Source organism: Mirounga leonina, unplaced genomic scaffold (genome assembly GCF_011800145.1).
Source record: "Mirounga leonina isolate KUSES-001 unplaced genomic scaffold, KU_Mleo_1.0 Mir_176, whole genome shotgun sequence".
NCBI lineage: Eukaryota > Metazoa > Chordata > Mammalia > Carnivora > Phocidae > Mirounga > Mirounga leonina.
The window spans coordinates 11,468,888-11,480,342 of NW_023270454.1; the positions used below are offsets into that span (position 1 = coordinate 11,468,888).

The window sequence follows — 11,455 nt, forward strand, 5'->3', positions numbered from 1 at the left end:
ATGATTGGGGCACACAGCTGTGACACACAAATGTTGAGTAGCTCCTCCATGCCGGGACCTTCGGACACAGGTTATGGGGAGGGACACATTAGGGCACAACCACAACCTGAGTGTGCATTGAGGGATGGCGCATGGGCTTTCTAGGCAAGTCTGTCTCCTAAGTGAGAGGTGCTTTGACCTTGACCTTGAAGGATGGATAGATTTTTTTTTTTTTTTAAGATTTTATTTATTTGAGAGAGAGAGAATACGCACAAGAGAGAGCACAAGTGGGGGTGGGCAGAGGGAGAAGCAGACTCCCCGCTGAGCAGGGAGCCCGATGCGGGACTCGATCCCAGGACCCTGGGATCATGACCTGAGCTGAAGGCGGACACTTAACCTACTGAGGTGTCCCACCCAGGTGCCCCAGGATGGATAGATTTTAACAGGAGGAGGGGGGGATGAAGAGGACCCTCCTGGCATGAGCAAAGGTGTGGAAACTATAGAGAGCAGGGTGGGTGGGCACAGGGGGTTGGTGAGGAGGTCACAGGCAGGATGCCATTTAATGAAGGTCAGCGACAGCTCCAGCCTCAGACATGTGTCCAGAAGACAGGTTGGCAGTACTGTCATTTCCCTCTTTCGAATATGATGGTATTCCTACTCCCCGACTCTTTCCCTCTTTGGTTCCCCTATTTGGGATTAGGATAGTCCCACGCTTGGTTACCGTTTCCCGTTAATTCCGATCTGTTCTCCACATGCGCTGGAGGGAGGCTGTATCCTAAAGAGCTTTTTACTGTCAGGGTAAAGAGGCTGGTCCCATAGAACCAGGAGAGCGAGGAGCCTCTTCTGGGCATGGAGATCCAGTGGTGATAAGACCGTAGAAAATGTCTCACGTGACTTATCAGAGCCTTCTGAGAAGGCACAGTATCCACACACGTACTGGGTCCCAGCGCTCAGAAGAAGCGAATGAATCACATAGACCCTTCATGTCCCACAGCACAGGGCTTAGGAAAAACAGACAAGGGCTGCTTGTGTCTTATCCTGCCCTTGTCCTTGGGCCCTCTCCCCTCATCCCTTTCCTAGGGGTGGAAACTAGCTGAGGGACATCTTTGTCATGGGGCTCCCCTCCCCAGCCCAGACCCCCCGTTCCTGAGCCCTCAGGAGTGATTCCACTGAGCTCATCGTGCCCTTTTTGCTTTCAGACGTTCTCAGTTAGTGCGATGTCTGGCCACGGGCCCTCCATCCACCCAGTCCTCTCGGCCCTGAAGCTCTCCCCGCAAGGCTACGCGTCTTCCGTCAGCCAGTCACCGCAGGCCAGCTCCAAGCAGGACCCTTGGAATAGCCTGGCCTTGGCTGACGGTCATGGGGACATAATCACTGCATAATGTCACCTCCTTCCCTCCTCAGATTCCTGCACGGACTTGGGACTTGGAGGACAGCAGAGATGAGGCTCTGGGCTCCTGGGAGCCAAGCCGCTCTGTTGGGGAATGACTCCAGAAGAACAACTGGGAAGAAACTTGAAATTGACAATTTGGTTAGGGGAAGTGGGTGTTGGATTTTATCGGATGCCTTTTCAAGGGTGGGCTACTGGAAAGAGCCCAGACTCTGATCTGGAAGAACCCACCCTTCACTATGAGCACATTTAAGTCCCTTCTGTGGAGTAAGAGACTTGTTTCTTGTTTTCCACCCCACCCCTCCCGCACAAGAGACGAGATGTCCTTCTGCCCTACCCTTCCACCACTTTGGCCTAAGATGGTGGTTTTTCCATGGTGTTCCCAGCACTGGGGATCTGAGGGTGGGTGGAGGGGTCAAGGCGCTGGGATCTCTGGTCCAGCCTGAACCAGGGCACCTGTTTGACTCGCATGTGGATGTGACAAGCCCCTCCAGGCCGCTGCTGCCCCTGTCCAGCACTCCCCCTTCAGGCTTGGCACACCCCTGCATTCCTCAGTACCGAATATTGACCCCAGAAACGTTGAGTTTAGCCCCGATGTTACTGAATGCTTCATGGGGAGATGGAGGAGAGGGCCGCTTCACCCACTGCAGGTGCCTTTGGCAAAATCATAACTTGGCAACTTCGCCTCTCCCAAGTTCATTTCCCTGGCTCACGGCTCAAACCTCCACTCCTCACCCCACAAGGCCTCTGAAAATAAAAATCCTTTCCACCGCTGAGTGATTCAGCTCTGCCTTCGGCTTGAACAGGTCTCTCCCTCTGCAGAACAAGAGCTCGGCAGTTTAGCCACACAGCAGTCTCCCCCACAACTGTCCCCCAATCCTTCATCCACCCCATCAGGCACAGGCGGGTCCCGAGTACGTACAAAAAGGTTCTGTTGCTAAAGCAAGTTGGACAAACGCTCACCTAAGACTTGAGATCCTTCTGGAGAGCGTGTCTGGTGGACACCGTCCCCGGAGCGGGCAGAGGCTTTCCGTGGATGCTGGCTCGCTTGCACTTGGATCTTGCGGACGCTGCTCTTGCTCTGTGGAGTTGGGCCTCTTGGGCAGACAGCAGGCTAAGCTCGTCCAAGGGGTGGTGAGCAGCAGCACCTGCATCCTTTCCCCAGCAGAAGTCTCTTGTCCCGGAGGCAGAAAACTAGGGACGTCGCAACATCACTTCAAGGCAAACAAACACAACAAAACCAAACGCAGACGCAAAGATGATGACCGATAAGAGAAGACACCGAGGGTGGGCCCTGAGGGAGTCTCCAGCTCTGTGCTCTTCTGGAATTGGCCTTCTTTTCTCCATGTTGCTGTTTCTGCCCGTGATGCTGGGGCTCACAGAGACGCCTCCTTCCTGGTCCTCATCAGCAGCAGAGCTATAGCTGACTGTGGCCTTCCTCCATCCTCCCCCCAGACGCCCAGCTCCCGACCCCCAAATCCTACTGGCTGTAGCAGAGAATATTTTTAAACCAAGATTCTGTTTTAATCATCATTTACATTGCTTTCTTCCATGAAGGCCACCCTTGTATACCTTCCCTAACCCACGAACCTGTTAACATTGTCTTAAGGTGAAATGGCTGTAAAATCAGTATTTAACTAATAAATTTATCTGTACTCCTCTTTCCTTCTCCTCCCTCAGAGGTCAGTACTGGGAGGTTCGATGCTGCCCTTTGCAAGGCAATCTTGAGCCACGGAGGCCCCTTCGCCCATCTGCTCACAGGCAGCATAAAATCGTGTTCTCCTTTCAGTCGTTTATGGCAGTGGGCCAGGACTTCCTCTGTATGTGGTGGTGGCTAGTGAAAAGAACACTCATCCCAGCCCTGCTACTGACTAGTTTGCGACCTTGCCGGGTAACCTCTAGGCTTTGGTTTCCTAAGAGACGGGCCAGCCGTTAACTAAAGTTCCTAAGGCCCAACAGTTGTTGCCTGATGAAGGGAGCCATTTCTAGAGCTTTCCTCGGGACTGGCAGGGGCTGGGGCATGAGGCAGAGCGCAGGGCAGTGGTCCGTCCAGCCCATGTGGTTTAAGATCACCCTGACTTGTTCTTGTCCTCTTCCACTTCTTTATGGTTTGATCCAAAGAAGCTTCTAGAGAGGAGATGAAAACTTCTCCTTTATCCATTTGTCTTCACCTGCTTGGGCGACAGAATTGCTTAATTGCTTCATTGTAAAGGTGGGCTGGGAGTGGGGGTGGGGGTCCCGACGCTACCCTCTGACTCAGTACCTGCGGGATGGGACCCAGACAAGCAGACCTGCCCCCATTCAGAACTGTTGGTGGTGGTTGCCTCTTGCTCTCAACTGGCTTTTGCCAAACCCATGGGCAACTGGTGGCTTTGACCTTTCACAGCACCCCTAATGTTTCTGAGCAGGGAAGGGGAAAAAAACTAGGACAACCAATATTTTATGTAAAATCAGAAAAGCTTTTAAATTTGCTAAGGAATAGTTAAACCTACTAAGTAGACGTAGCTACCATCCAAAAGGACGCATAGCGGATGACTAACAACTATGAGTAACAAGAGATTCAGAAACATTAATAAAACCTACCAGGATTTATGCTGGCCATGGGAAGTGCATGTTTTCTGATGATGAAGTCTTTGCTGAAGACATTTGCCACTTCCCTTTAGGAATGGCTTTCAGAACAGAATGACCTACACCACCAGATCAACCTCGTTCCTTAAAGAGTCATAACTTGGCGCTTCCCCCCGGATGGTATATGGAAGCCTGATTCAGCCTCCCTGCTCACCAGACTTGGTGGCTTCCCCAGATTGCATCCATCCTCAGAGAAGGTTAAGTTGCTACCAATCAGGATATTCTATTTTTTTTAAGGATTTTATTTATTTATTTGACAGAGAGAGACACAGCAAGAGAGAGAACACAAGCAGGGGGAGTGGGAGAGGGAGAAGCAGGCTTCCCACTGAGCAGGGAGCCCGATGCGGGGCTGGATCCCAGGACTCTGGGATCATGACCTGAGCTGAAGGCAGACGCCCTACGACTGAGTCAACCAGGCGCCCCCAATCAGGATGTTCTAAAGGATGCAATTCCCCGAGGGGCGGGAAGTGGCTGGTGTGGAAGGATGGGGAGGGGACACTCACAAGGATGGCGTCATTACAATGAATGTCTGGCTTGATGTGAGTGAAGCAGACAGTTCATGTGTCCAGGTTAAGCAGTCCTTCACATTCCCCTACTATCTCACCTCTTGCTAGGACAAAACCTTTGGAAGCACAGTTTAAAGTAACGGTCGGAGAACATTTTTGAATGCCTTTAGCGGATGAGTTGTAGCACATTTAGCTGTGATTGTATCTGGCTTGGGATGACAACAGTGAAAATATATTGATATTCACTGAACCTACACCTAAGGGAGCTGGGGTACGGGCTATTTGGATGAACCTCCCACCCCTCGAGCCTCCAGAACTTGACACACTTGAATACTGACTGCATGAGAAATCGCCGTTTGGAAAGCTGCTTTTGCAGTGGAGGTGATTGGTCTTTTTGGCTTTTTAACCATTTTCTGACATTGGAGGCTACTCTTCAGATCGCATCCTTGCCTCCCTTGAAGCTAGAACACCAAAATGCCACCTCCCATAACAACCCCAATAGGTGTCATCCCATAACCAAGCACCAGCCTTGGGGCTTCACGGTTTAGCCTGGGAGCTGGAACCTGAATTCCCAAGGTCTCTCTGCTCCTGGACACTTCTTTCATTTCAGCCACTGAAGCCTCTGTCCTGCAGCCTCCTGGGGTGTGCTGCTATTCTAAACCACACTGGCTCCAGGATGACTTTTTTTCTCCCCTCCAGGAGCTGTGGCATGGCGCTTGCAAACAGACTATTTAGTAACAGGGAGAACTAACTAATCCAAGTGAAGAGGACATTAAAACAGACCTCATTTTTCCAAGTCCAGTTTGCTTTTGGTCTGAAGCCTGGGAGCGTGTGGGTTCACAGTTTTATAGAGGTGATTGACAGCAGTGCTGGGGGTTACCAGGAACAGAAGAGTTCAGAAAAAGCCTGCTAGGCACCCAGCGCTCTTGGGCCCAGGCTCTAGAAGTGGTTGCAGGCTCCATGTGGGGAGGTCTTCAGATGGACGCAAAGACAGAGCTTCTCCTCCTGAGTAAAGGGTGACAAATGAGACCCCCTTGCCTACACCACACACACACACACACACACTTCCTCCCCTCCCCTCTGTGCTTTCTGGTGATTGCCTTTTGTCGTACAGCTGTGGTGGTCCCTTTCACCTGAGAAACGAAGATGTGCCTGCCTCCACCCTGGGTTTATAAGAGGTTTTTAAATAGGGGCATCTGCTGTTCTTTTTTTTTTTTTAAAGACTTTATTTATTTATTTGACAGAGAGAGACACAGCGAGAGAGGGAACACAAGCAGGGGGAGTGGGAGAGGGAGAAGCAGGCCTCCCACCGAGCAGGGAGCCTGATGCGGGGCTTGATCCCAGGACTCTGAGACCATGACCCGAGCTGAAGGCAGACGCTTAACAACTGAGCCACCCAGGCTCCCCGGGGCACCTGCTGTTCTAATCACTGAGGAGTGGCAGATTTCTAAGCAGTGAATCTCTGATTGCAAGGAGTTAGTTCAGAAGAAGCTCAGTACTAGTAAATAGTACTAGTAGACCATACTATAGACCCCTTACAATGACTGTAGTCTCTTGTGTGTCCTCTTCTTTAAGATGGATTTGCTCAAGTGAAATGGGTTCTAATTAGAGATGTAAAAAAATTAAATTTATCATTCCTCCCTTGTTCTTTTCCTTTAGAACACAAGAAAATAAAAAATTGACACTATTTGTTATTTCTAGGGTTCTTGATTATCGGAGATGTTTGAGTTGGGATGAGGTACAGGTGTGGTAAGAAAAGACTGAAATAACAGAATCCTCAGTAGACCTAGGAGCAGGCCTCTCTGCTGAACAAAGCAATAGGTAATGTGCTTTTCATCCTAAAGGTGTTGCTATATTATTCAGAGAATCCCCCAGCAATGCTATAGTGATGTGGGTGGGAAACACTTTCAGGAGGTCAACCCACTTCCCCCCTGGCTCTGTGACATCCTTGAATGCCATTTCCTGGTGCAGCTCACCTTGCAGATTTCCTTAATATGGCTTCCCCCTTAGCACGGCCGAAGTCCCCTTCCCCCCACCCCGCCCCTGCTAGAATTCTCATGATTTGAAATTGTTTTACTTACATAATTATTTCGGCTTTTCCTCATTTTTCATAGATCAAAACCAGAACCGCATGTAAATGACACTTCCGTTTTTAAAAGCACAAAGGCATAACTGCTAACCTCCGCTAACAAGTGCCAGATAGTTGATACACTGAGCCAATACTGTTCCCACCCAATGCACAGACATTCAGTTTGGTTTGCTTTATGATCTTGGTATGGCAACTGGATGGCTGTTTACCTTGGGGTATTCTGACTCATTAAAAACGGCTTGTGGGTTCCTACTGGGTGAATCTCTGGGCCCCAGGGGCTCTAGAAGGGGACCACTGTCATATACTTCTGCATTGGATTCCGTACCCATCTCTACCCATGCTTCTGCTTCCTCAAACACTGAGGGAGGAAGTCTAACAGAAAGAGTCAAAGATGGACTCTGAGGTTTCAGAATTGTAGTTCAGTTTGGCTGTCGTCTAGCTGCATGACTTGGGGCAGTTCACCAAGCGGCTCTTCACCTCAGCATCTTTGTAAAATGTTTTGGACCTAGGGGATCTTCAAGGTCCCTTTGAGTTCTAAGCAGTCATGATAGCTCCAATAATCTGAAATTATCCTCACCATATCTGGTATCATACAAGGAACACAGGCTACCTTTCCTTTTTGTCATGTTGTGAGAATGGTCAGGAAAAGACCTAAAGACATTATTCCCCAGAGACACACTGAATTAGCTCTAGCATCCAGGACACTGGGCCAACAGCTCTGAAATTATAAGAAAGTGGCTCACCTCTCAATCTTTTTTTAAAAAGATTTATTTATTTATTTATTTGAGAGAGAGAAAGCACAAGCAGAGGAAGGGGCAGAGGGAGAGGGAGAAGCAGACTCCCCGCTAAGCAGGGAGTCCAAAGTGAGGCTCGAACCCAGGATCCCAGGATCCCAGGATCATGAACTGAGCTGAGGACAGATGCTGAACTGACTGAGCCACCCAGACACCCCACCTCTCTCTCAATCTTACATATTCTTGTTGGTACACATGAAACCTCAGGGTCCCAATATCTGAAAATGCTCCTTCTGGAGACTCCAGATTGATTTTCTTCAAATGGAAAACTATACCTTTTTCTTGTGACCTAAGTAATGAGCTTTAAAAATGTTTCAGAAGCTATACATTCAATAAGTATTGTCTCACAAAGTAGCCACCTTGGAGACTACTTATTCTAATGTTGCCACCATTGCAAAAACATTGGAATTCCCTTTAGATGACATCCAGAATCTGCTCATATCAACCTAAGAGAACCAGGCTAATGGCTTCTTAGCCACGTTTAGTTTGGGGCCCCAAGTAGAATTACATCGCCTAACCAATTTTTGTCACCAGTCCTTTCTAAATGCCCCTCATAGGATAGGAATTTGTTATCAGTGAAGAGCTATTGAGGAATGTTCTGTAGACTCTGAAAGCTGATGCCAGCAAACGAAGCAGGGTTGAAATGGGAAACATTTTCAGGTCTTCTGTGGCTGCCACACTGCAGAGGAAAGCATGCTATGTGTTTTCTTAAATCCATCCAACACCCTTCCCATAGTGAGGGAAGTTGGTGTCTTCCCTCACTATGCAGCTGCACTGAAGAGGTTTGAGAGGAACCGCAGGTCATGGAACTGGAACGCACTTCTGAGGCTTCCTGCAGGGTCCCGCATAGAGAACGTTTTAGTAAGTCATTTCTGCAATTTGGGGCAGTGGCTTTTTTTAACTTGGGGGGTCACAGCCCCTCTGAAAATATAATAAAAGCCAGGTCCGCTTTCCCAGAAAGGTACCATACCCTGAGATTTTGCACACTAGTCACCGTTTTAGGGGTTTTATGAACTCTGGAAATGTCTCCATACACCCCAGGTTAAGAACTCCTGCTCTCAACGCTCTGGTTTAGTCCAATGCTGCAAGGCTGTGTTGGTCAGACTGACCAGGTCAGCTCCATCTAGGATATCCTGGCACTTGGTAGGACCTTCCTATTTAAGCTATGAAGTCAAGCAACCGAACAATCCCAGGGCAGTTGTCAGGGGCCCTGGTGCTGCTCTAGGCTCCCAGGAAGCCCTGCGGCCTAAAATCCAGTTGTTCCCCCAAGGACAGCGCACTGAGGAATTCCTGGTAGCTTCTTCCTTACAGGAGGATATGGGTCCGGAGTCTGCGGGAATACAATGGGGTTACAAGACACAAGCTGCTAAGGATTTGGGGAAGTTAGTATTGCCAAGGTTTCCAATAGCTGGCCTGGGAGAGTCGAACTGAAAGAAAACTGAACCCCGGGAGGAAAAAGGATACCTGGATTGGGAGGCCAAGGCTAACTCATTTACAGATCATGAGAGGTCTCAGGGATCATCGGGTCCAAGCCCTACTGTCCCACCATTGTTGAGGGGACTCGCCCAAAGCTATGGAACTGGTGTGAGGAAGAGCCACTCTTAAGCGCCTACCCTTCAAGAGAGGCTCTGAGATCGGCATCGCATCGAAGTCCTGTCCTTGCAGTTAATGCACTCACCATGGGGGGGCACCAGCGTTCTCCTCGCCTGTGACCACCAGACTATAAAATCCCGATTTTCAAGCAACCTGAGGTCAGCCCAGAAATTGTGCTTAAAAAGGTACCTACTGCTTATTAAGCACTAGTGCAGGTCAGACTCTGCTAGTAGCTTTATATATCCACACAAAACATGTATATGTTCTCACAGTCATGTTTCAAACATGAAGAAGATATGACCCATGGATTTTAAGTAACTCACTGAAGGTCACAGAACTCATACGCCTCTAGAGACATAGAAAACCTCCTCTCTGGGGTTCAGAATCCCCAAACTCTTTCTTTGGCAATCTGATTCCTCACCAGATTCTACTGCTTTTCTCCTTCACTTCCTTTTTCGCTTTTTTTTTTTTTTTTAAAGATTTTTTATTTATTTATTTGACAGAGAGAGACACAGTGAGAGAGGGAACACAAGCAGAGGGAGTGGGAGAGGGAGGAGCAGGCTCCCCGCAGAGCAGGGAGCCCGATGCGGGACTCGATCCCAGGACCCTGGGATCATGACCTGAGCCGAAGGCAGTCGCTTAACCAACTGAGCCACCCAGGCGCCCTTCGCTGTCTTTGAAGTGGCTGCATTTTAATCGATTTTCATGTTCACTGTAACTTTAATCCTGTTGGAGAAATCAGGGGCACAAAGGAAGATGGAGGAAATTGGTTCCATGGCCCTTAGAAAGCTAGATGCTGAGGCCCAGGCTCCCGTGGGTTTTAGGGTTGCCCCCAATCCAGGAGACAATAATAACTGAAACATACTGAACCCTATGCCAGGCCCAGTGCTAAGAGATTTATGTGAATCACCTCAGTAAATCCCACAGTGGCCCAGTGAGGTAGGCATTTCACTCCATTTTACAGATGAAGAAACTGAGGTACAGAAAGGGAAATTACTTGCCCAAGCTCTGCCCACTGAGTGGTGAGATTTGGACTCAGGGAGTCTGATGCAGAAACAATATTCTTCACTGCTATTCTACAGAGTTACTCTTCTAGGCGTTTGTCCTTCCCCAACCTCATTGTCTTAGAATGATGATTACATACACTTGCATAGCACTCTACAGTTTATGAGCGTTTTGCTTCTAATATCTCATTTAATCATTCGTTCAAAGAATACTTATTATTGAGTGCCTACCACTGCCAAGACCTTGCTTCTCCAAGTGCAGCCCCTGGACCAGCAGCCGCAGCAGGACGTGGGAGCTTGTTAGAAAGGCAAAATCAGGGCGCCTGGGTGGCTCAGTCGTTAAGCGTCTGCCTTCAGCTCGGGTCATGATCCCAGGGTCCTGGGATCGAGCCCCACATCGGGCTCCCTGCTCCGCGGGAAGCCTGCTTCTCCCTCTCCCACTCCCCCTGCTTGTGTTCCTGCTCTCGCTATGTCTCTCTCTGTCAAATAAATAAATAAAATCTTTAAAAAAAAAAAAAAAAGAAAGGCAAAATCATGGGTCCTGCTAGAAACCTGAGTCAGAATCTTCATTTAAATAAGATTCCCAGGTGATTCATGGGCATATTAAAGTTTGAGAAACCCTGCTTTTTGATAGTTCCACGATAAAGCCGTATATATCTCACTTAAAACATGGATACAGAGATACCATGACTTGTCCTCCCACAGCTAACAATGAGGCAGTTTAACATAGAGAGCTTACAACAGTGCTTTGCCCATAGCATGTGCTCAACAAATAGCTATTATTATAAATGACAGAGTCAAGCTGTGAACTATTTGGTTTCTTAACTCTCTAGTCCTCTGGCCTCTGCAGAGCCTTCCGAGGCATCAGGCGTTCGTTCCAAGGAGTGAGGCAATGATTGTGGCTCTGGCTTCCTTCCCAGCTCAGCCGGGGTCTAGAGAATGGGCATTTAGGGGCTCCAGAAGCTGCTGTTGGTGTATACCTGATCCTACAGCAGGGGGCATCCCGGTGGGGATGTTGTTCTCCAGAAGAGGACAGATATAGGAAGAGGGAGACCAGAAGGTTCTCAGGGGATCCCTCCTGGAAACTCAGCACCTGCAAACCTCATCCCCTCTGTCTCTAGGGTCCCGCTGTGTTGAGGCAATTCAGTACCCCAAGTCTTCCTAGCCTCCCTCTCCTCACTTCCTGCCCCTATTCCCTTCAGGCCACCTGCACTGCTCCCTCTTACTCAGCAGGACACAACCCGAGAAAGAACGGGCCTGTCTCCTGTGCTGACCAAGTCCTCCTCAGGACTCTCTCTCTCTCTCGGGTGCATGGTGCAGGCTATCCTGGACAGTTTCCGGAACACCTCCTCCGGCGCTTCCCCAAACTTCCCTGCCGTCTTCTTGGAAATGGCTGGCTCGCCATCCTCTTTGGAGAACTAACAATGGAACATAATTATCTCTGAATAGTCTACCGTTTTATCTGTATTACT

The 11,455-nt window shown here is 49.1% G+C and overlaps 1 protein-coding gene across 3 annotated transcripts in view; it reads left to right on the forward strand.

The window, feature by feature from the left end:
• The window catches only part of GATA4 (GATA binding protein 4), a 47,782-nt gene extending 46,175 nt beyond the window's left edge, over window positions 1-1,607 (forward strand). For all 3 annotated transcript variants that reach the window (XM_035023173.1, XM_035023174.1, XM_035023175.1), the window contains one exon: window positions 1,179-1,607. In XM_035023173.1, coding sequence (XP_034879064.1) covers window positions 1,179-1,361 — 183 coding nt within the window. In that variant the 3' untranslated portion in view covers window positions 1,362-1,607. The remainder of the gene's footprint in view (window positions 1-1,178) is intronic.
• Window positions 1,608-11,455: the final 9,848 nt, after the last annotated feature.